The sequence below is a fragment of the Nannospalax galili genome, unplaced genomic scaffold, assembly GCF_000622305.1.
Source record: "Nannospalax galili isolate Female #2095 unplaced genomic scaffold, S.galili_v1.0 scaffold179, whole genome shotgun sequence".
Lineage (NCBI taxonomy): Eukaryota > Metazoa > Chordata > Mammalia > Rodentia > Spalacidae > Nannospalax > Nannospalax galili.
The window spans coordinates 1316605-1340471 of NW_008342627.1; the positions used below are offsets into that span (position 1 = coordinate 1316605).

Genomic DNA, 23867 nt, shown 5'->3' on the forward strand with positions numbered 1-23867 from the left:
TGAATTCTTTCAGCCTACTTATGTCATGGAAGATGTTTCTTTCCCCTTAGACTATAATAGACATTTTGGCTGGGTATAGTAATCTGTGTTGGCATCTGTGGTCATTTAAAACTGGGAATACTTTGGTCCAGGCTCTTCTGGCTTTCATAGTTTGTGCTGAAAGGTCACCTGTAATCCTGATGGGTTTTCCTTTATATGTGACTTGCTGTTTTTCTTTTGCAGCTTTCAATAGTGTCTCCTTGTTTTGTATATTTAATGTTTTTACTATGATGTGCCGTGGAGAGTTTCTTTTCTTGTCTTGTCTATTTGGTGTTCTATATGCTTTTTGTATTTGTATGGGCGTCTGTCTTTAATTTTGGGAAATTTTCTTCTACAATTCTGTTGAAGATCTGGTCCATACCATTATCTTGGGATTCTTCTTCCTGCTGTATGCCTATGATTCATAAGTTTGGTCTTTTTATGGTGTCACACAATTCCTGCATATTCCATTCTTTTGTTTTTTTTATATTTTTTTTTTTTTTTTTTTTTTTTGGACTTTTTTGAGACAGGGTCTCCCTGTAGCTGCAGCTGGCCTGGATTCACTATGGAGACCAGAATGGCCTTGAACTCACAGAGATCTGCCTGCCTCTGCCTCCTGAGTGCTGGAACTAAAGGCATGCACCACCACATCTGGTTTGATTTTGAGCTAATTTTTAAAAAATATTTTATTATTTTTATTTTATGTATATGACTATTTTGCCTGCATGTATGTAAGTGCACTGTGTGCATACAATGCCCAAAGGTGCCAGGTGAGGGTATCTCATCAGGAACTGGAGTTGGCGAACAGTTGTTTGCCAACATGTGGGTGCTAGGAATCAAACCCAGGTCTGTGGAAGAACAGCCAGTACTCTTAACCACTGAGCCATCTCTCCAGCCCCCATTGAGCTAATTTTTTAGTAATGAACTCTAACGTGATTCATCATTTTTTTAATTAGGTTAGATAAAAGTGTATCAGTCAGCCAGGCATCATAGTGTACACCTGTAATCCCAGTACCCAGGAGGCTGAGACAGGAGGATTTCTGTGAGTTCAAGGCCAGCTCCAGCTATATAGTGAGTTCCAGGCCAGCCCCTAGGCTGTATAGATAGATCCTATCTCAAACAAACAAACAAAAAAAGTGTGTCATTTCCCTTATAGGAATCCTCAGAATATTTTAGTTATTAAGCCCTGTGGTTTTCTCCTGATATATTGGAGGGGCTAATTGTTTTTGTCTTCAGGAGTTCCCATAGAGGCCCAAGTGAGATGAGTCTCAGATGCTCTCAAGATTTCTCTTAAGGTCTGGCTTCCTCCAGGAAAGATGATCCTCAAGAATTTGGAGGCTGGGCTGGCCTGGGAGCAGGGCCCAGGAAAGATGCTGGTCTCAGGCAGCTAGTGGCTGTGCCACCCAGGGAAGCAGAGGGAGGTGAGGGCAGGCCCAGGCCCAGAGGGCTCTTGGGGACCATGAGAAGGAACTGGGTTTGTCTGGATGCAAAGGATCAGGAAGCAGTGGTGATTCCGGGCCGAGGGGTCAGCCCCCATGTCTGGGGTGCCAAGACAAGAAATGGGCTAGTACCCAGGCTAGGAGGAGAGATGGGGCCAGGGAGCTGGGAGGGTGAATGAGACTGAGGGAGTCAAGGCGCAGTGGGTGCCGCTGGATTTACCTAGGAAAGAGGCTGGCAGGTTGTGTAGCCCAGGGAAGCAGTGCTTGTGCTGCTTTTATCATTCCCTGCCTTTAAAGAAATTTGCAAGGCCAGGCATGGTGGCGCACACCTTTAATCCCAGTACTCAGGAGGCAGAGGCAGGCAAATCTGTGAGTTTAAAGCCAGCCTTGTCTACATAGTGAGTTCCAGGCCAACTGGAGCTACAGGAAGACCCTGTCTCAAAAAGACCAAAAAAAAAAGAAAGAAAAGGAAAATAAATTTGCACCAGGGGCTGAAGAGATGGCTCAGCAGTTAAGAGCACTGGCTACTCCTGCAGAGGACCCAGGTTCGATCCCAGCACTCACATGGTGGCTAACAATTGTTCATAACTCCAGTCCCAGAGGATCCGACAGCCTCTTCTGACCTCCACGGGCACTATATGACACAGGTGCACTTATACACATATAGGCAATACACTCATACCCATAAAATAAAATTAAAAAATAATTTTTTTTGTCTTTTTGAGACAGGGTCTCCCTGTAGCCCCAACTGACCTGGAACTCACTATGTAGACCAAGCTGGCCTTGAATTCACAGAGATTCCCTTGCTAGGATTAAAGGCCTGTGCCACCATGCTTTGTCCTAAAATTACATAGTAAATAAATAAAATTAAATAAAATAAAAAGAAAAGAAATTTGTAACTAGACTTCTATTTTGGTTTTTTGAGACAGGGTCTCATACTGGCATCAAAATCTCTGTGTATCCAAGGCTGACCTTGAACTCTTGATCCTCATGCCTTCATTTCCCAAGTGCTTGGGTCACAGGTGTAAGCCACCTCGCCTAGCAGTATTCATACATCTTAAACAATATGTTGTTGGATTTTAGTTGTTGTGAATTTTGTAAAGGATATTCCACCGGGCTTTGCCTTCCATGGTATTTTAAGGATTCATCTATTTTCTACTTACCATAGTTCATCTGTTTTCATTACTGTGTATTAACATGCTGTGTAATGCTGACACCCACTCTGTCGGGGTCAGGAGTCTCCTGGTTGATTGTTTTGATTCCTGCTTTATGAGCAGTTCCACCCTGATTTGGAAGGCAGGCACAGGCTATCCCAATTTAGGTTTCTGTATTCAGAAATGGAGAGTGTCAGGTTGAAGGTCCATACGCCATCAATTTGTTAGATACTGCCGAAGTGCTTCTCAGTGTTGGCCCACCATATTGTGTTACCCTTGTGTAAATTTTCCAGCTCCTACCTGAGATTAAAGGATGAAACTTTATCTAACTTCAGTTTGCATTTCCCTAATGTGTCATTTGGCTGCTGAACTTTGCCAATTCCTCTCCACACATTTTGTTATTGATTTGTGCTTGGCTGTATCATTGGTTTTAAGGAATTGCCTTTAAAATTCTAGATGTTATTTTTTTCCTTTCCCTCCTCTCTCCCCCGTCTCTTCTTTTTTAAAGATTTTTTTAAATTTTATTTATTATTATTTTTTATTTTATGCGTATGCATGTATTGCTTGCTTGTAGGTAAGTGCACCCATGTCGTGCAGTGCCCGCGGAGGTCAGAAGAGGCTGTCGGATCCCCTGGGACTGGAGTTATGGACAGTTGGTAGCTGCCATGTTGGTGCTGGGATTCAAACCCAGGTCTTCTGCAAGAGCAACCAGTGTTCTTGACCACTGAACCATCATCTCTCCAGCCCCATATATATATATTTTTTTTTAATTGTATGTGTCTGTGTGTCTGTGTAAGTGATTGAAGTTTCCCAAGGAGGACAGAAGAAGGTGTGTGTGCAGGTGAGTGCAGGTCCCGATGGGGGACCAAAGAGGGTGTTAGATCCCCTGGAGCTGGAGTTATAGTCAGCTATGAGTCACCCAGTGTGGGTGCTGGGAGCTGAACCTGGGTCCTCTGCAAGAGTAGTCTGTGCTATTAACCACTGAGCCATCTCTCCAGCCCCTTTTTTGATTTGTCGACAGGGTCTCCCTATGTAGCTCAGGCTGGCTTACAATTCTCCTCAGATTGGGTTAAGGTATGTGTCACCAGCCTGGCTTGGAAGGTGCTGATCCTTTATTTGAAGTACCTGGATTTGGACTTTTTCCAGGCAGAGGCTCAGGTTTCTGTGCTGGTTTGGGTTATTTGTGTGTCTTCTGCAATGAAGGATCAGCTCCTTCTTGTTAGTCTCTGCTTGGACCTTAAGGACATCTGGGAACGTCCAAAGCAGCAGCAGTTGGGGTCAGCTGGGGACACTGGTCAGTCAGCTGTTGGTGAAGCTTTAGGGGATGCTCTGCCCTCAAACGGTGGAAACCAGTTCTCTTCTCCCCTTCCCCTCCTCTTCTCCTCTTCCTCCTCCTCCTCCTCTTCCTCCTCCTCTTCTCCCCTTCCCCCTCCCCTTCCTCTTCCTCCTCTTCCACCTCCTCCTCTCCTTCCCTCTCTTCTCTTCTCCCCCCTCCCTTCCCCTCCCTTCTTTTCTTCCTCTTCCTCAAAATCTAGCATGCCTCCCCGTCTTCAATCCTGGGTCTGTGCACCAGTGCTCAAATGGCATCCCACCCAACTTTTTGTTACACATATAACCAGTGTCGATGGGAAAGTTGAATGTCTGACTCTCACTGTCTACATTATCATTAATTTAGAGAAATTCTGGGGAGTGAGAGATTGCTTTTGGTTCACTACCATCTCCGATGCGCATCCTGATTATTTTAAGTTTGAGGTAAGGGGCTTGAACCAGTCTATGCTGCCTGGTACCCCTTGGAGGAGGCCTTCAGCAGCGACAGGTATCTCTTTCTCAGCCCGACCCCCAGCATGTTCTTTTCTGTTTTTTCCTTTTCTCCTGAGTTGAACTGACAAAGTTTTAGAAGCTATTCTGCCACCGCCTGATCTCTGTCCCATGCAGCTGAGGGGCCTACAGGAGGGCAAGCAGGCTGTGACTAGGTTTCCTGTTAATCCAAATAAGTGCCTTGAGGACTTCACCTCTCAGCTGAGTGTGTTTTGAGTGTACAGTGGAGGTGCTCCTTGCTAAACTATGCTTGGTACAAAAGTTTCATCCAGGGGCTGGAGAGATGGCTCAGTTGTTAAGAGTGCGCACTGCTCTTGCAGAGGACCTGAGACAACCATCAGTAACTCTAGCTCCAGAGAATCCAACACCCTCTTCTGCACTTTGAAGACACGCCCCCCCACACACATAAATTCAAAAAATTCTTTAAAAAATACCAATAAACTACTGAGCATTATGGCACATGCCTTTAATCCCACCACTCAGAAGGCAGAGGCAGGTGGATCTCTGTGAGGCCAGCCAGGTCTATATAGCAAGTTCCAGGCCAGCTGGGGCTATAGGGAGACCTTGTCTCAAAAAACCAAAAGCAAAAAACAAACCTATAAACTTAGGGGGAAAAGTATCATTCCCAAGAACATGGAACTTCTGAGCCACATGCATACGCGTTAGTGAAGTTTGCCCACCACTTTGTATTTTTTTCCTTCAAAACATAATTTTGTTTGAGACTGGGTCTCATGTAGCCCAGGCTGGTTCGATCTCACTGTATAGCTAAGGAAAACCTGATCTCATTATCTTCCTACCCCTCCTCCCTAGTGGTGGAATTGAAGGTATGAACCACCATGTTGGGCTCAAAGCATAATTTGCTAGGACTTATCAGATCAGCATTCACCTAGGGTGTCCATGGCCCTAATTTATCCTGATGAGCCTCCAGGACTGACTGGGAATCACTGCAGCCTAGGATTCATGCTAGTGATTAACACAAGAAATGCATATAATTGATACGTTCTTTCTTCTTAGTGGAAAATGAATAGAAGGCTTAGGATGTGGCTCTGTGGCAGAGTGCCTGCCTAGCATGCACAAGGTTCAGGGTTTGATCCCAGGGAGGAGCAGGAAAAAAAAAGAGGTGGGTGTAGTGGCCCACACCTTTAATCCCAACACTCAGGAGGCAGAGGCAGGCAGATCTGTGTGAGTTCAAGGCCAGCCTGGTCTACATAGTGAGTTCCAGGACAGCTGGGGCTACAGGAAGACCCTGTCTCAAAAAGACCAAAAAAAGGAGTAAAAAAATTAGTTCCTCTTTTTTAACAGCAGAAAAAAAAGACAGCACAGCTTTGATGTTATCCAAAGGAAGTCTGCAGTCCTGGCTGTCTGGGTTTGCAGCCCAGAAGCCTTTTTCAGGGGATTGGAGAGATGGTTCAATGGTTAAGAGTGTGTACTGCTCTTGCAGAGGACCCAAGTTTGGCTTCTAGTACCCACAGTGGGCAGCTCACAACCACCTGTAACTCTAGCTCCAGTGGATCTGACCCCTCTTCTGGCTTCCACCGGCACATGCAGGCAAATTTCTGGGAGTTTTCAAGGCTTTGAACTGGAACTCAAGGTCTACACATCGAGTTCCAGTTCCAGTTGTGGCTACAGGGAGACCCTGTCTCAAAAAGACCTAAATAGAATAGAAAAAATAAATAAAAAGAGAAAAGAAAGAAAGAAAGAGAGAGAGAGAGAAAGACAGAAAGAAAGAAAGAAAGAAAGAAAGAAAGAAAGAAAGAAAGAAAGAAAGAAAGAAAGAAAGAAAGAAAAAAAGAAAGAAAGAAAGAAAGAAAGAAAAAGAAAGAGAAAGAAAGGCTTTATTTTGCTTCATGGATTTTAGAGGCAGCAGTCTACTAGAACCTTCCTCATTTCTTTGGACCCATGGTGAGGTTATCCTTGATAATGACTGTGTGGCAGGGAAAACCACTCAGCTGTTATCAGGCAGGAGGCAGAGGACACACAGCTGTCTTCCAGGACACGCCCCAAGGACAACAGACCGCCTGTAAGGCTACTCTCCTAAACATGTCCCTGCTCAGTCGCAGTGCCTGGTGCCTTTAGCACATGGACCTTTACCCAAATCAGAGCATTCTACCCTGGCCCCCAAAGATTTACATCAGTCACATGGTGTAAAATGTATTCAGTGCATCCTCAAGAGGTCCAGAGCCTTAACTGTTCCAGCATTGCTCCAAAGTCTCTTCCAGGTCTCACCGCAAAGTCAGCTGTTAGCTGCGGGTGAGGCCCAGGGTCCCATTCTTATTCTGAAAGGAAGGAGGGGAGGGTAGTAAGGAGCCACTCGCCGAAAGCAAGGCCAAATCCCAGCAGGGCCAACACTAAATCCTAAAGCCCCCTGTCTGTCACCATGGCTGCCTAGGGCCTTCTACAGTCTCGCTGAGAGCAGCCCACCAGGCTCGCCTCTGGCTGGCTTCGCCCACTGCCTCTAGCTTTCCTCGACAAGGGAACACTGGCAACATCTTTACCGTCTGTGCTTCCACTGCAACCTGCACCTCACTCCCACACCTCTACCACAGAGCACCCAGCCGGGAGCTCTTTACAGGCCCCTGACCCCACAGCATGATGCGTGACCACCCGCGGTTTCCTTTACAGAAGCTGCCAGGACCCTGTAATTCTTGGGTTCTGCGTCCTCTCCTCCCTCCCTCCTTTAAAGGCTAACATAGTTAACCACCAGTAGTAAGGATCCAGTTCATAAAAATCAACACCTTCCTATAGATTAGTTGCTGGACGGAAGCCAGGTACTAACTTGATTGGCAGACTACACTGCTAGCATCTGAACACACCAACCAAGCTCAGCTTCACACACTGCAGCACAAGCATTTTGACTTACCTCAGCGTCACCTGGAAGGATTCTTGCTGGATATGGATCTCAAAGCTGAATATAGTCTAGCCTGAGGGTCTTATTTCCAGCATACGGGAGTGTAAAGAAACAAGGCGAACAGCGCCATAAGGAAGTGAACAGGACACGGGATGTGTGACAAGTGACCCTCAAGCAAATCAGTATCAGAAAGATGCGGCGCCTTCCAGATGGAGAGTCTCTCTCTAGAGGCACAACCTCAATTCACCCTTAACCAGTCCCTATTTGAACAATCAGATGTCCACAGGCACTGGTGGGAGGGACTCTGGTGTCGTCCTGACACAGTAATATTCTTGCCTTTGGGCACTGTGGAATTCCTTAGATTTTCATTTACTAAGCTATTTCCGGTTAGACTAGAGACTAAAGTGTCTTAGGTGCTGGGACTGTAACAAAGAATAAAGGGAAAGCAGTGTGGAGATGCCGAAGTTGCAGCCTGCTCGGTGTGTTCAAGAAGCAACTAGAGCACTTTGGAAGGGGAGGGATCAGAGGTATGTGCTGGAGAGAGAGAGGAGAGAGAGAGAGCGCACTGGAGAGGCTTTGAGTGGGGCTCCTCAGGTTCAGCTTTAGGGCTGGGGAGACAGATCATTGGTGAAGTGCATGTACGGCAAGCGTGAAGACCTGTGTTCGATTCCCAGAACACGCATTTAAAAAGCTGGTCGTGGTACTGCACTTGTAACGCCAGCACCTGGGAGGCAGAGACAGGCAGATCCCTGGGGTGCAGAGGCCGGTCGGTGTGGACGTGAGGTCAAGGGCAGTAGAAAAGAAACCAGGTGAGAGCTGATGGTGGCTTAACCAAAGTAGTAGCCAGAGGGGCAGTGAGACCCCCTCGGGTGCTGGACAGCGGACAGCAGACAGGGTTGCTGATGGACTCCGTGGGAGGGGCTTGAGAGAAGCAGGAATTAATGAGTCTCAGGTTCAGGGCTCAAACAAAACAACGGAAGAGGCATTTTCTAAAGAGCAGGAGACATGGAGGTGGACTGGGGCTCAATTCTGAAATGTTAAGTTTGAGGCGCGTGTAAAGTCATTCAGGCTGGATGTGGTGACCTGCCTCTGTGATCCCAGCACTTGGGAGGTGGGAGCAAGCAGAAGGATCAATTCAAAACTGACTTCAGCCTCATAGTGAGTTCGAGGCCAGCCTTCGTTGATGAGACTCTGTCAAAAACAAAACTAAAGACATCCAAACGGGGGTGTTTATTGCTATACTTGGAGCAACTGTAAAATATTTCTCCCTCAACCTGTCTACTCTTGATCACCTATGATTTAGTATTAAATGCTCCAGCTTAACATTTCTTTTTTATATATTTTTTAATTTATTATTTTTATTTTATGTGTATTTGTGTATTGCCTGCATTGTAGGTAAGTGCACCCGTGCCGTGCAATGCCTGTGGAGGACAGAAGAGGCTGCCGGATCCCCTGGGATTGGAGTTACGGAAAGTTGTTAGCTGCCATGTGGGTGCTAGGATTCGAACCTGGGTCTTCTGCAAGAGCAGCCAGTGTTCTTAACCGCTGAACCATCTCTCCAGCCCCCCAGCTTAACATTTCTTTTCCATCTTCTGATTATTGACCCAAAATGAGTGACAGAAAGACCAACTCTCCACAACAAGGAGTTTTTCTAGAATAGCCAGGGGTTGCCATTTGGGAAATACGTGCTTAGGGGGCATGTCTCAGATACTTGCATCTGAGGAGGTTGGAGCAAGATGGCAGAGTGGTTAAAAGCACTGCAGGGGACTGGGGTTCCGTTCCCAGCACCCACATGGCAGCTAATAACTGCCTCTAACTCCAGTTCCAGGGGGTCCGATGCCCTGTCTGGCCTCCACGGGCACGGCACACACATTGTGCAATTACATGCAGGCAAAACAGTCCTACACATAAAATTTAAATAAATAAATCAGTTTTTAAAAAGAAAAGGAACGGGGAAGAAAAAGAGGAAGGGGGGAGAGGAGCTGTTGGAAACACAGACCATTGCTTCCCTGAACTGGAGCTGGTGTGAGATTCAGATAAAATTCAAGTGAAACAGCCAACTATCACTCCTGGGTGGGTCTGTCTGTTGTTACAGTGCCCTGTACAAGTGGCTTATCTGGGATATGTGTTTTGAGGAATTCCTGAATATTCCCTTCGTGAGCATACATGAGTGGAGGCTCCTCCTTCATGGAGAACTTGTTCCAGAATACTCCTTCATGAGTATATGTGTATGCGGGCTCTTCCTTCATGATGGGTTTGGCTGAAGTGACTCCATGTTGGTATTGATAACTTTCATGTCACATGAATTTTAAGTTCTAGTGATAGTTGGCTGCTTCACTTGAATTTCAGAAGAGACTAAATGTTATTTGTTGGTGCTTTAATTATAGGTGAATATTAACTCTCTCTCTGTCTCTCTCTTTCTCTCAGTTTTCTCACTTGGGAACTGAGGGAAATAGTTTCAAAGGATGAGTGAATTAGAACAGCTGAGGCGAGAGGCAGAGCAGCTGCGGACTCAGATCCAGGTAGGAGATTGGTTTGGTGTTTTTTGTTTGAGACAGGATCTCCCTGTAGCCCCAGCTGGCCTGGAACTCACTATGTAAACCAGGCTGGCCTTGAGCTCACAGAGATCCGCCTGCCTCTGCCTCCCAAGTGCTGGGATTAAAGGCGTGCACCACCACGCCCGGCTGGAAATTGTTTATTTTTAAATTGATTTAGTATCATCAGGATGTAAAATCTGTTCAACCTGAGTTCAATCCCAGTGGAAGGAGAGAACCAACTCCAAAAGTTGTCCTCTGACCTCCACATGTAGGCTATGGTACATGCCCACCCCCACTCAAACACACACACACACACACACACACAAATAAATAATAAATAAAAGTAATTAAAAGTATGTCTAATCCTGGCTGAAAGACAAAAGCAGTGACTAGTTCTCTTCTAGGAAGGGGCTCACTGGGCGTGTAAGGGCACGAGAGAGGGGGATGGGCTATGATCAAAGTGCATTATACACATATAAGAGTGTCATAATGATGTCTGCTGTTACGCGTAATTCATATATTCTAATGAAACACTTAAATGCTCTTTTTATTCACACTGAGAATCATGATAGATTTCGGGTACAATTCAGTGAAAGAGGTTATTATGCTGTAACACACTAGGAAAATATCTCTAAAGCATTAGATTGCGGAAACGGTCATTCCAAAAGGCACATCAGAGCACGCACGGTGTCCTTTAGTCTCAGAGGTCAGCTCAATTCACAGAAACAAATACAAACTCTAGTTTAACAAACTGAAAAACCCTTAGAATGGCAGTTATGGTGGCACAGCCCTGTGATCTCGGGGCTCTGGAGCCCTGAGCAGGGGAATCATGAGTTCCAGGCCAGCCTGGGCTACATAGTGAGACCCTGTCTCAAAAACTGAAACAAGGACAGAACAGACACTTAGCACTTTTAAGGGTTCTGGGGCGGGGGGAGCAAGAAAAAAGAAAACGACGGTAAGAGCTTCCGGGGTTTCTGGGATGGGGATCAACGGAGAAAAGAACAGCTGGGACATCTGTGGGGGAGTCTGTGCTCCCTCACTCACACTGTCCGAAAAAATGAACTCAAAATAAGACTTAAATGTACTGTTTAGAGGTGTGATGTTCTTAGAAGTAAAGCTTGTGACTCTTCATGACCTGGATTAGGTAACAACTCCAAATGATGCCAGAATTACAACAGCAAAGGAAAAACCAGAAAATTCGACGTCATCAAATAAAAATGTGTCAAAAACACTGTTGAAAAAAAGACAGCTGTGGCACAGTAGGAGAAAATTTTTATCATCACGCAACGGTCCAGCATCCAGAATATATAGAGAACACATATTTCTGCACAATAAAAAGAAAGCCCAATTTAAAAGTTGGCAAAAGCTTTGAATAGACGTCCCTTCAAACACCTGTACACACACTTAGACCAGCACACAGATGCACAGACACATGCACAAACATACAAACTCAGATAGACACATATTTGCATATACAGACACACACGGATACACACACTCATAGACATACACAGATGTACCCACAGAGATGTACACACACAGATGTGCACTCATAAAATTTCTCTCTCTCTCTGTCACACACACACACTCATGTACACTCAGCATACACACACGCACACTCAGCATACACACACACACACACACACACACACACACACACACACGGGGCCAGTAAGTGTATAGAAGGGTGCTCAGCACAAACCCAGGCCTCACTTAGATGCTACTTTGCAGCTGAGATGCTGGAATCACAGTGGTCTGAGCCAGCCATGGCACTGGGACCTGAAGAAGCAGGAGCCTCAGGTGTTGCTGGAAGGAATGTAAAATGGGATAGCTGTCCTGAACAGCGACAGAGTTACCATATCACCACCCCACGCTGAGGGAATACCCAAAAGAATCTAAAACACAGACACACAGATATGTGCGTAGGAGTGATCACAGCATCACGACTGTAGTGACAGAAAAGGAAACAATCCAGGTTGAACGGTTTTCATTAACAGAGACACAGGTTGGTCCAGAGGGAGGCAGCCCGAGACAGGAAACACACACTGCTCAATGCTGCGAGGTGGTGAGGCCACACAGAAGACCCTAAGGGATGCAGAGAAAGGGGGTCAGGGCAGATGGGGCTTCTCTGGGGGAGATGGGCATGTCCTAGAATTGGATGGTGGTGTTGATTGCTACCATGAAAGTCACTGCGTTGTATGCCTTAAAATGCTTCCTTTCATTAGAGAGGAAAATGCTTCAGAACTTTTTAAAAATAAAGATTATGGGGGCTGAGCTGGGCATTGTGGCAGGAAAATCTCTGTGAGTTCAAGGTCAGCTCGGTCTACATAGCAAGTTCCAGGCCAGCTGGGGCTACAGGGAGACCCTGTCTCCGAAAAAAGTCAAAAAGAAAAAGATTTAGGGGCTGGAGAGATGACTCAGTGGTTAAGAGTACTGGCCACTCTTATAGAGGATCCAGGTTCAGTTCCCAGCACCCACATTGTGGCTGAAAAACATCCCTAACTCCAGTTCCAGAGGATCCAGCGCCGCCTTCTGGCCTCCAAGGACACTGCATGCACATGCTGTACTTACATGCATGTAGGCAAACACTCAGACTCTTACAATAAAAATAAATCTTTAAGAAAATTTTTTAAATTTATTTTTATGTGTGTTTTGCCTGTAAGCACACCCATGCGTGCAATGCAGATAGAGGCCAGAAGAAGGTCCTGGATCCCCTGGAGTTACAGATGGTTGTTAGCTGCCATATGGATGCTGGGAACCGAACCTGGGTCCTTTGCAAGAGTGTCCAGTGCTCTTAACCACTGAGCCATTTCTCCAGCCCCTAAATCTTTTCCTTTTTTAAAAATATTTTATTATTTTTTTATGTGTATGAGTATATTGCACGCATGTATGTGAATGTACCCATGTTGTGCAATGCTGCAGAGGTCAGAAGAGGGCTTCGGATTCCCCTGGAACTGGAGTTAAGGATGGTTCGTAGCTGCCATGTAGGTGCTGGGAATTGAACCCAGGTCCTCTGCAAAAGCAATCAGTGCTCTTAACCGCTGAGCCGTCTCTCCAGCCCCACTCTTTTCTTTTTAGATTAAGATTATGTGGTGGAGTAAAGGCTTATTTTCAAACTGTATTTTCAGTAAAAGTGCCCAGAGGGTTCCACGTCTAAACATTTACTGTCCCTTTTCTTTGCTCTAGGATGCTAGGAAGGCCTGCAACGATGCCACACTTGTCCAGGTAAAGTTCCCTCAGCTCACTCTACCCATTGAAAGTAGGTCACATTCGACCCGCATGGAAAAGTAGGTGTTACATGCTGAATGCTGTTAGGACAGTGCAAGTACTCGATAGATCACAGAGGCCTGCCAGGGAGACCCACCCTGCAGAGGCTTAGGGTCATTTAGTTTATGCATTGTTTATTAAAATATATATATATATTTTTTGCCAGGTGTGGTGGCGCACGCCTTTAATCCCAGCACTGAGGAGGCAGAGGCAGGCGGATCTCTGTGAGTTCCAGGCCAGCCTGGTCTACATAGTGAATTCCAGGACAGCTGGGGCTACAGGGAGACCCTGTCTCAAAAAGACCGAAAAGAGAGAGATCCACCTGCCTCTGCCTCCCAAGTGCTGGACTACCGGCATGCACCATTACACCTGGCTATTATTTTTCTTTTATGTGTATGAATGTATTGCCTGCATGTTGTGGAAGTGTACCCATGTCATGCAATCCCCTTGGAAGTCAGAAGAGGGCACCAGATCCCTGGAACTGGAGTTATGGCTGACCATTAGCCACCATGTGGGTGCTGAGAACTGAACCAGGGTCCTCCACAAGAGCAGTCAGTGCTCTTAACAACTGAGCCATCTCTCCATTTCTGATTCTTTTTGATATACTCTGATTAAGCTTTTTTTCTTATGAAAATTCTTAGGAAGTTTTCATTAATTTAATACTGATAACTTTTATTAAGGAAATATGTTTTATACTATGCATACAGAAAACTGCCTTATTTTTTTTTTTTTAGAAATTCAGAACTTTATGATTCCAGAAGACACCCATCCCCTGATCCCATTGTGCCCCATGTCAGATGTTTTCCGATCTGATCTGAGCCCCCGTATCATCCTTTGTTCCCCCCGCACGGAGCAGTGTCTGAAGCCATGGGCTGAGTCTCCAGGGTAGATAGCTGGGCCTTGACTTTCATCTCTCAGTGCCCGGAAGTCACCTTTCCACGCAGACAGGGTCACAGACTGGTCTCCAGGTTATAGATGGAGCACTCATAATGTTTAAGGCAGGCAGCAGCAGTAGAGCAGACCGGCTATGGTTGCCTCACAGCCCCCGTCTATCCAGGAGCTGACGCTGGCTTTCTTACAGTTAAAGATGTTTTTTTCTTCAGTCTACTTCTGTGTTTCTCTTTGTGGCTAGTATAACCTTTTTCCTTAGCAACACATCCTAACTGTACATATCTGTGGGCAGAGGGTGACAGCTGGCTATACTATAGCCTATCAAATCAGGGTAATGACTCATTGTTTGCAGGGTTTATCATTGCTCTGTGTTGGGAGCTGCAAGCCACCTTTCCTCTAGTTCTTTATAGAAAATGTTTGATAGGGGCCTGAGGTCCTAAGTTTGAGCCCCAGAATCACAGTAAAAGCGGGGGGGTTGTCCACGTGTGTGTGTCCATACACATATCACACGCACAATAATAATAATAATTTTAAAAACATTTGCTAGGCTGGGGTAAATTCCAGCGGCCTCATGCTGCAGAGTTTAAAGCTGGTCTTGCATTGTGCTGTGCCCTGTCTCCCTTCACCCCTCCTAACTTTCCTGGTTTGTACTGTGGCTGGGTTTTGTTAAAATATGGAAGTTGGGGCTGGAGAGATATCTCAGCAGTTAAGAGCACTCACTGACTGCTCTTGCAGAGGACCCAGGTTCAGTTTCCAGCACCCACACGGTGGGTAACAACCATCTATTGTCTCCAGTTCCAGGGTATCCAACGCCCTCATCTGACCTCCATGGGCATTACATGACATGGGTGCCCTTCCATACATGCAGGCAATGCACTCATGCACATAAAATTAAAATAATAAAATATTTTTAAAATATGGAAGTCTATCTGTCTTGGTTCATCATCTGAAAAGATGTTCTTACATGTTAACAGCACAAGGATTACATTATTGTGGTTCTTATGAGCAGCACTTTGACCTCCTGCCAATTCTGTAGAATTCTTCGTACTTACCACCTTTACCCACTATTTAAACTATGTCTATTCTTTTTTTTTTGTCTACTAATTGGCTACTTTATCTCCTGAAGTGTGGCTAAGGTGCAGAATAATCTTTTTGTCCCTTTCTAAAGATCACAGCTAATATGGACTCCGTGGGTCGAATACAGATGCGGACAAGACGCACCCTGCGGGGCCACCTGGCTAAGATCTACGCCATGCACTGGGGGTGTGACTCTAGGTCAGTGCCTATCGGTTCCAAACTGCCCACCTAAGGTTTTCTTTCAGAGTCATCACTTGAATATTCTTTGTTCAAAAACAAACCTTGTGCCAGGCGTGGTGGCACACACCTTTAATCCCAGCACTCAGGAGGCAGAGGCAGTCAGATCTCTGTGAGTTTGAGGCCAGCCTGCTCTACATAGCACCAGCTGGGGCTACAGGGAGACCCTGTCTCAAAAAAACAAACAAACAAAAAAACCACCTTACTTATGGAGGGTTCATAGAAAATGCCTCAACTATGAACGCATTCTTTTTAAAAATTATTTATTAACTTTATTTTATGTGTATGAGTGTATTGCCTGCATGTATGTGAGTGTACCTGTGTCGTGCAATGCCACAGAGGTCAGAAGAGGGCTTCGGATTCCCCTGGTTCGAACTGGAGTTAAGGACATTTGTAGCCACCATGTGGGTGCTGGAAATCAAACCCAGGTCCTCTGCAAGAGCAGTCAGTGAGTGCCCTTAACCGCTGAGCCATCTCTCCAGCCCCTATGAACGCATTCTTTACCTGAGGGCTATCCATTGCCAAGCAGTTTAGAATTTTGTTTCCAGTGTGGGGATCAAACTCAGTGGTCCCTGCTTGTAGGCAAGTGTTCAACCACTAAGCTACACCTCAAGTCTAGAAGTTCACAGAAGTCTTTAGGGCCTGCAAGATGGCTCAGCAGGTAAAGGTGCTGCCAAGCCTTGCAACCTGAGTTTGATCCTAGGTACCCAGGCAGAGGTTGAAAGAGAGACCCGACTAACTTCAGAAAGCTGTCCTCTGACCTCCACATGTGTCACACACACACACACACACACACACACACACTATAAACACAAATAATAGTAATAATAATAAAATGACTTTTTACTATGAAAAATAAATTTGCTTCTCAAAAAAGTCTTTGTAGGCCTGGGGTGGTGGCACATGCCTTTCATCACAGGCCCTTGGGAGGCCAAGACAGGCAGATCTCTGTGAGTTCTAGGCCACCCTGGTCTATATAGCAAATTCCAGGCCAGTCAGGGCTGCATATTGAGACCCTGTCTCAAAAAGGAAAAAAAAGTCTTTATCAAGTGATCTGGGGAAACTTTAGAAGGGGATTTCTTTCTTTACAGAAAAGTGTTATAATATGCTTTTCAATATGCCAAAAGGAGGGGTTTTGCAGGGGTGTTTGTTTTGAAACAAGTTATGCTAAGTAGCTCCAGCTGGCCTCAAAATCTAAATTCTCCTGCCCCAGGTCTCTGAGTGCTACAATTATAGACATGTACCACCATGTCTGGCCTGATACCGGATACCGGACACCTGACACCGGATACCGGATACTGGATACCGGATACCGGATACTAAGCAAATACTTGTTAAGAACTTCTTTGTTCAAGTTAGTGGATGTTACTGTAATTTAGCAACTACCTTCACAAAGGAATGAATTACACAACACTGGTATTTTTTGTTTGTTTGTTTGTTTGAGACAGGGTCTCCCTGTAGCCCCAGCTGGCCTGGAACTTGCTATATAGACCAGGCTGGCCTCGATCTCACAAAGATCAGCCTGTTTCTGCCTCTTGAGTGCCACCACACCCAGCCTTACACAAGAGTATGTTGGTGGAATATATTTTTTACTTTAGTCAGCTAAAACACACATGAGCGTTACGGTGGAGGCTGAGTACACGCAGGGGCAGATGACACACCAGCACATGCATGCCTTGCAGTACAGACGGTCTACCCATGATGCATCGTGTTCTTTGGGTCAGTGCAGCTTCTCTGGTTCTTGCTGTTTGTGGCAGCAGCAACCGGGCTACCTCTGTGTGGCAGTCCGTTTGGTTGGTTCACCTTGCTGGGAATGTCCAGGCATTTTTGTAGTGATCAGGCATGTGTTCTAATCTTCCAGGAGACACTTAAATGTCACTAGCACAGTCCTCCGTCTCTTCTTAGTCCCAAACACAGAGGTGGAAAATGGCCTTAGCAGGAGTTACAGGAAGTGAGGGTGGGGAGATATGACAGACCGGGTTGGTGGTAGTGATGGTGAGGTTTCACAGTGTTCATCTACATAACGATAAATTGTTTTTGAAAGGCTGTTTAGAGCCACTAATAGCAGGTAGTTGAGGACATGGAGATCAGAGACTCCACTCCTGTTTCTTGAATTTCTGCCTCTGAAGGAGCCCCACACAGTGATAGACTCAGAAGAAAACAGAACAGAGGTGTATACTGAGCGGCCTTAGGGAACCCCATGGGGATGGGCAGGAATTCTGTCAGGAAGGGACAAGTTGGCCTGTCAGTTTGCTGCCACTCTACGGAGCATTTGTGTTGTTTTCCTAATTATTTTGTGTTTCTGAGTTTAATATAATCTTGGTTTAAAAAAAGAGAGAGAGGGATGGTGCTTGAGAACACTAACACGGCCTCTTGGACGGGGGTGTTAGGGTTCGAGAATTGAGACTAATTCCCACAGATACCAAAAAGATTATACAAAAAGTTTAAGATTTAAAGTAAAAAAAAAAAGACAACAACCAAATGGCGGCTAGCCGGGCACAGACTACATGAGCCAAAGATGGAGCCTGGCCCCGAACAATAGCAGGCAGGGGCTTTTATTGAAGAACTCCACAGAAACCCGCGTGCATCAAGCATCTTTTTAAAATAATTGGATGTCTAGATGTCCCATATCCTGTGTACGGGGGAAGTCTTGATTGGTAGGGGCTATCTTCAGGACATTGGAATGTGCTGACTGATATCTTTTAGAGCCAGAAGTTTTTGTCCATACCTTATAAGGCTTTTACATGTCCAGGGCTTGCTTAATTCATAGCTTCCTGGGGGAGGGGGGGTAGCAACTGGGAAGATTTACAACATGCCTGAGCTTGTCCAGGCTTGTCTGAAGAAGCTAGCCAAAATGGAGTCAGCATTCTGGCTCTTCATTCCCCCCTAGAGTTATGACAAGGGTTAAATCTTTAAGCCAAGCAAGTTACAGAGCAGAAAGAAGGGGTTACACAGCGCATTTAGGACGGGGGAACCATTTCTATATTGTCGTAAGGCTCGGGGTCTCGATTTAAATGAGTATACCACGAACGCAGTACCATCAGTTGGACTGTCTGTATCCGTTCTTGGATGAATTTGAGCAAGGCATTAAGAATACAGGGACCACAGGTGACCACTAGTAGGAGTAAGAGGAGAGGTTCTACTATCGCTGAGATCAAAGTTGTTAACCACGGGGACCAGTCAAATAGGAATTCGTACCAATTTTGTTGATTTAGTCGTTCCTTTTCTCTTAAGTCTTTTACGGACCTCAGCCAAAGACTGTTTTATAACTCCCGAGTGATTAACATAGAAACAGCACTGTTCCCCTAGGCAACACAGAGTCCTCCTTTCTCTAGGAAAAGTAGATCCAGCCCTCTCCTATTTTGTAAGGTTACCTCAGCTGAAGAGGATAGAGAGTCTTCGAGGTGGCGGATAGATGTTTCTGATGATTGTATGTCTAAGTCTATGGCCTGTCTAAGAAGGTGATAATTTTTATCCTGGAGGACTAGCGCTGAAGCCCCCAGACCAGTTGCAGTGGTTACTCCGACCCTGAGTAGAGTAGACAAGACAACTGCAGTGGTTCCTATGGCCCTCTGAGGTCTAGACTCTTCTGAGGCTCTGGTTTCCATTTCTACGTCTGTTCTATAATATAGATGGGGAACCAGCTTCACTAGTACACAAAAATCCCCGGTCTGGTTTAAATGGATGAGTGGAGGCATGTAGTTAGGCCAGAGGTACAGGCCCACCAAGTGGAGTTGGGGGGCACCATATATAGGTTAGGTGCAGTAGCCCCTGACTCTTGAACAGAGTTACATAGATGTTGGTAAGAAGGGAGACAATTTTAGGTGAGGAGTCACGCATAGCCCTTTTCCACACACTTGGGTGAAGGTAGGCCCCCTTCTCCCTGTAGGCGGGGGTTTCTACAGGCAGTGGGGTCAGAAGTGACAACATGATTTCCTGGGAGAGCTAACCCATCATGAAAGGGAGGGCTCGGGTCCATGCAAAACCAGCAATGGATAGTAAGGTTAGGGGAAGTATTATTTAAAGCAGTAAAGGTGGCATTTAGGAGGTTTGTAAGTCCAGGGGATGGCTGTAGGGGCCTTTGGGCCTTGAGGACCCCCGTGGGGGGTGGGTAGAGTGACGGTTTTGTCAGGTCGGACAGTTTGGCTAGGGGCTGGCCGTCCAGCAGATTTAAAAATTGTTAAGGCCAGTGTTGGTCATCCAATGGGCTGTAACATGGTCCAAGCCGATGCCATCTGAGTTCCTAAGACTGGACCCACCTGAAGACGGACCAAAAAAAGTACCCCCGGGTCAGTTCCCGAGGCGGATAGCCTCAGCCCCCAAGTTCGCCCATCAGTCCATTTTTGTTGTTGTTTGAGTTCCCTTCCCTTCGGGGTAAAGCTCAAGGAGATAGGGATGCATCTAAGGGAAGTACATGGTCCATCAAGTCGCCCTGTGTTGCGGTTTCTAATAAGCCAGGACTGGCCAGGGACCGCAGTTACCTGGATTAAGTTGGTAGTGACTGGGGCAGCCCAGTGAATATACCCAGTGGACACGCAGCTCCAAGAAGCACAGAAATAATCCCCCGGCCCCCACAGGTACTTCTCCAGTTACCATTGTCACCTGGGCAAACATAAAAGTGGTGTTCCCGAGTCCTCTTTCAGGCGTGGGGGCTCTGGCAACCATAGTCTGCAGTGCCTGACGGAGAGGACAAGTCCCAAGTTCCTTCAAGCAGATCGCAGTGGTCGAATGTAATCTTGGGGAACCAGGTGCCTAGAGGTCCCAGATGAGAGGAGATGTTCACTATCTTCCTGGTGGATGTGCTGCTAACTACCCAGGTGAGGTTGTGGAGTCCATAGGGGGTGTTAGCTAGGGCAGGCTCTGTGAGAAAACATGAAAAGGCAACAAGGGTCAGGGTGTAGCGGTGATTTTTAGCTTGAGAGGATTGTCTTTTACCCATGTGACCTTCCATCTCTTGTTCAGTTTGCCAGGTTTGTCGTTTGTCACCAATTTCAGGTATGAATGATGTATCCAGGTCTTGACACCATCTTCTTTGACCATGGTGGGGGTGGTGAGGATCACAGGTGTGTGGCCCCTTCCAATGAAGTCCAAGAGGCTCCTTATGGTGTCTCACCCAAACAAGGTCTCCTGGCTTGAATCCGTGTTGTTGGGCTGGTGGCAGTTCCAAGATGTGCCTCAGCAGAGGGAAAATGTTGTCTTGTGCAATCTGTAAGGCCTGTGGGAACTTAAGAAATTGGGATTCAGACAAGTCAATTAGCACATCTGAAGGCAGCTTGGGGAGCAAAGGGGGTGGTCGGCCATACATGATTTCATAAGGTGTTAGGCCTTGAGTATAGTGGGTATTTCTGGCCTTGTATAGGGCAAAAGTTAGGAGGCCTGTCCAGTCATCGTCAGTTTCTAGGGATAATTTGGTTAAGGTCTCTTTAAGGGTCCGATTCATTCTCTCTACTTGCCCTGAGCTCTGGGGGTGGTTTGCAAAATGTAGCTTCCAATTAGTCCCCAGTGTTTCAATTAACTCTTGAGTTACCTTAGAGATGAAGGCTGGTCCATTGTCTGACCTGATCACAGACGGGAGTCCATACCTTGGTATTAGTTTATTGATGATCTTCTTAACCACCGGTGAGGCGGTTTCTCCCTTTGTGGGAAATGCTTCGACCCATCCTGAAAATGTATCTACAAAGACTAGGAGATATTTATAGCCATCCCTGCCAGGTTTTACCTCAGTGAAGTCCACCTCCCAATGGACTCCAGGCATAGTGGCCCTCTCCCTTCTGGCTGGGGGCATGACTTTTCCTCTTGGATTAGTAACCTGGCAGGAGCGACATCTGGAAAGACAGCTCTCAATCATTTTGGTTAGATCCAACTATTTCAGCCCTCTGGGCAGAGGTCCCAACTGGTAGGGAGGAGGCCCATACTGTCCACGATGGACTGATGATGGCTGTCCCCGTGTACCTGGTTCCTTCCTTAATGAAGCTACTTCCATCCATGAACAGAATTAAGTCCAGGTGGGGCCATGGAACATCCATCAGGTCTTTCTGAGTCCCATGTAAACTGCAGAGTACCTCCAGGCAGTTGTGCAGGACCTCAATATCCAGTTCTGGCAGCAAAGTGGCAGGATTGAGAGTGGTGCTGGAAAGGAACTGGATGCAAGGGGGATTAAGGAGCAAGGCCTGATAATGTGTCAACCGAGCATTTGTCATCCATCTGTTGGGAGGATTTTTAAGGACACCCTCAATCAAGTGAGGGGTGGTGACCATAAGGGGCTGTCCCAGCATGAGGTTGTCTGCATCCTTAACCAATAAGGCCATGGCTGTGATAATTCTGAGGCAGCCCGGCCATCCTGAGGCCACAGGATAAAGCTTTTTCAACAAGTAAGCCACAGGTCTCTTCCAAGGCAACATTTGGGTCAGGACTCCCTTCTCTATTCCCGCTCGTTCGTCAACAAAGAGCTGATGGGCTTATGGCTATCCGGCAGAGCCAAGGCCAGAGCCTGCAATAAAGTGTTTTAATTTCCTGAAAGGCCATGTCCCGAGTCTCAGTCCATAGGAAGGATGACTCATTCCCTCGAGTGGCTTCATACAGGGGTTTTGCCAGCTCGGTGAATCCAGGTATCCAGAGTTGGCAGAAGCCTGCAAATCCCAGGGACTCTCACAACTGCCTGCGGGATCTCGGGCTTGGAATTCCCATAATGGCTTGTTTTCTGGCTAGTGACAGCCATCTCTGTCCATCCCTTAATATGTGCCCCAAGTACATTACCTCTGTGACACAGAGCTGAGCCTTCTTGGTGGAGACCTTATACCCCAATGGGTCCCAGGTCAGGAGCAAATCTCTGGTGGCCTGAAGACAAGTGCCCTCATCCTTAGTGGCAATCAGTAGGTCATCTACATACTGTAGGAGGCTTACCTCTGGGTGCGAGGCCTGATACTTCAGCAAGTCCTGATGTAGAGCCTCGTCAAAGATCGTGGGGGAGTTCTTGAACCCCTGTGGCAGTCACATCCAAAGGAGTTGTCCATTAAATCCCTGGTTCAGGTCTCGCCACTCAAAGGCAAAGATGAGTTGGCTTTCCTTTGCCAAGGTCAGGCTAAAGAAGGCATCCTTGAGATCTAAAATGGTATAGACCCTTCTCTCCAGAGTGAGCTCAGCAGGGTATACGGGTTGGGGACTGTAGGGTGAATATCCTCTAATTTCTTGTTAACTTCTCTCAAATCCTGAACTGGGTGGAAATTGTTAGTCCCCGGCTTATTGATGGGTAGGAGAGGGGTATTCCATGGGGATTGGCATGGAACCAGAATACCGAACTCCCTAAGGCAGTTTATGTGTTTGGTAATGAGAGTCATCAAGTACTGTTTTACTCTTACAGGCTGAGCACTAGTTTTTAAAGTCACCATTATTGGTGGCTGTTGGATGGCCCTCCCTGGGGGATTAGTTTCCACCCAAACTCCAGGGATTATTGCCTGGCGGTCCTTGAGGATAGTGGTTGGTCTCTTTTGAGGTGGTGGGGCATACACTCTCCATTCTTCTTCTAATTGTAAACATAGGATATAGGCTGCATCCAGTACAGTCATATCAAGAGGTCCTCTCCCAGAGAAATGGTTCTGAGCCTTCATTTTCTTTAGCAAATCCCTACCCAATAAGGGATACAGGCACTCTGGGACCACCATAAAGGAGTGTGAAACTGTCTTCTTACATATGTTTACTTCCCTTTTGGTAGTCCAAGTGTGTTGAGCGATTCCCATGGCCCCTTGCACCCAAGTGCATTTACTGGTCAATTTTCCCATAGATACTTTCAAAACTGAATATTGTGCTCTGGTGTCGACTATGAAGTTGACAGCTCGTCTCTCCACTTGTAGGGTCACCCAGGACTTGTGGTGGAGGCTCGCTGAGCCCAGGACCCTTCAGTTTTCTAGGTTCACCAGTTTGAGGATCTTGGGCTTGGAGGGAGGCTGGGATCCTGTCCTTTGAGGACATTCCCTAGCCCAATGGCCCAGCTGTTTACAATATGCACAACTGGTTTCTTTTTAGGTGGGGGCCGACCTTCCTGTGGGGGTCGCGAGGCTCGGGTTCCCTTTATCATAGAGGATTGGTCCCCCCATTTGGGATTCATCACTCTTTCAGCCAACAATATCCTAGCCAGCCCTTTTGTTTGTCTTTCTTCAGGGGTTTCTTTATTGTCAAATACCTTGTTCGCCACTGCCAACAGCTCAGAAAGGTTTTTGCCCTCTGTGCTGGATAGCTTTAGTGTCAACTTGACACACCTGGGTTGAGAGGGCCTCAACTGACGAATTGCCTTCATTGGACTAGCCTGTAAGAGCATCTTCTTGATTATTGAGTGATGTGGGAGGGCCCACCCGGGAGGGCCCAGCCCACTGTGGGTGGTGACACTCTGGGCAGGTCGGCCTATACTATATAAGAAAGCAGGCTGAGCAGGGGTCAGGGGAGCAAGCCAGTAAGCAGTGCTCCTCCATGGCCTGTGCTCCAGCTCCTGCTTCTAGGTTCCTGCCCAGAGTTCCTACCTTGGGTTCCCTGATGAACTGCGACCTGGGAGATATAAGACAAATAAACCCTTTCCTCCCCAAGTTGG

The 23867-nt window shown here is 46.6% G+C and overlaps 1 protein-coding gene across 1 annotated transcript in view; it reads left to right on the plus strand.

Annotated features, from left to right (window-relative positions):
* Positions 1-23867, plus strand: part of Gnb4 (G protein subunit beta 4) — a 61574-nt gene that overhangs the window by 13665 nt on the left and 24042 nt on the right. The window contains exons 3-5 of the mRNA XM_008838662.2: positions 9705-9799; positions 13001-13039; positions 15141-15247. Coding sequence (XP_008836884.1) covers positions 9743-9799; positions 13001-13039; positions 15141-15247 — 203 coding nt within the window. The 5' untranslated portion in view covers positions 9705-9742. The remainder of the gene's footprint in view (positions 1-9704; positions 9800-13000; positions 13040-15140; positions 15248-23867) is intronic.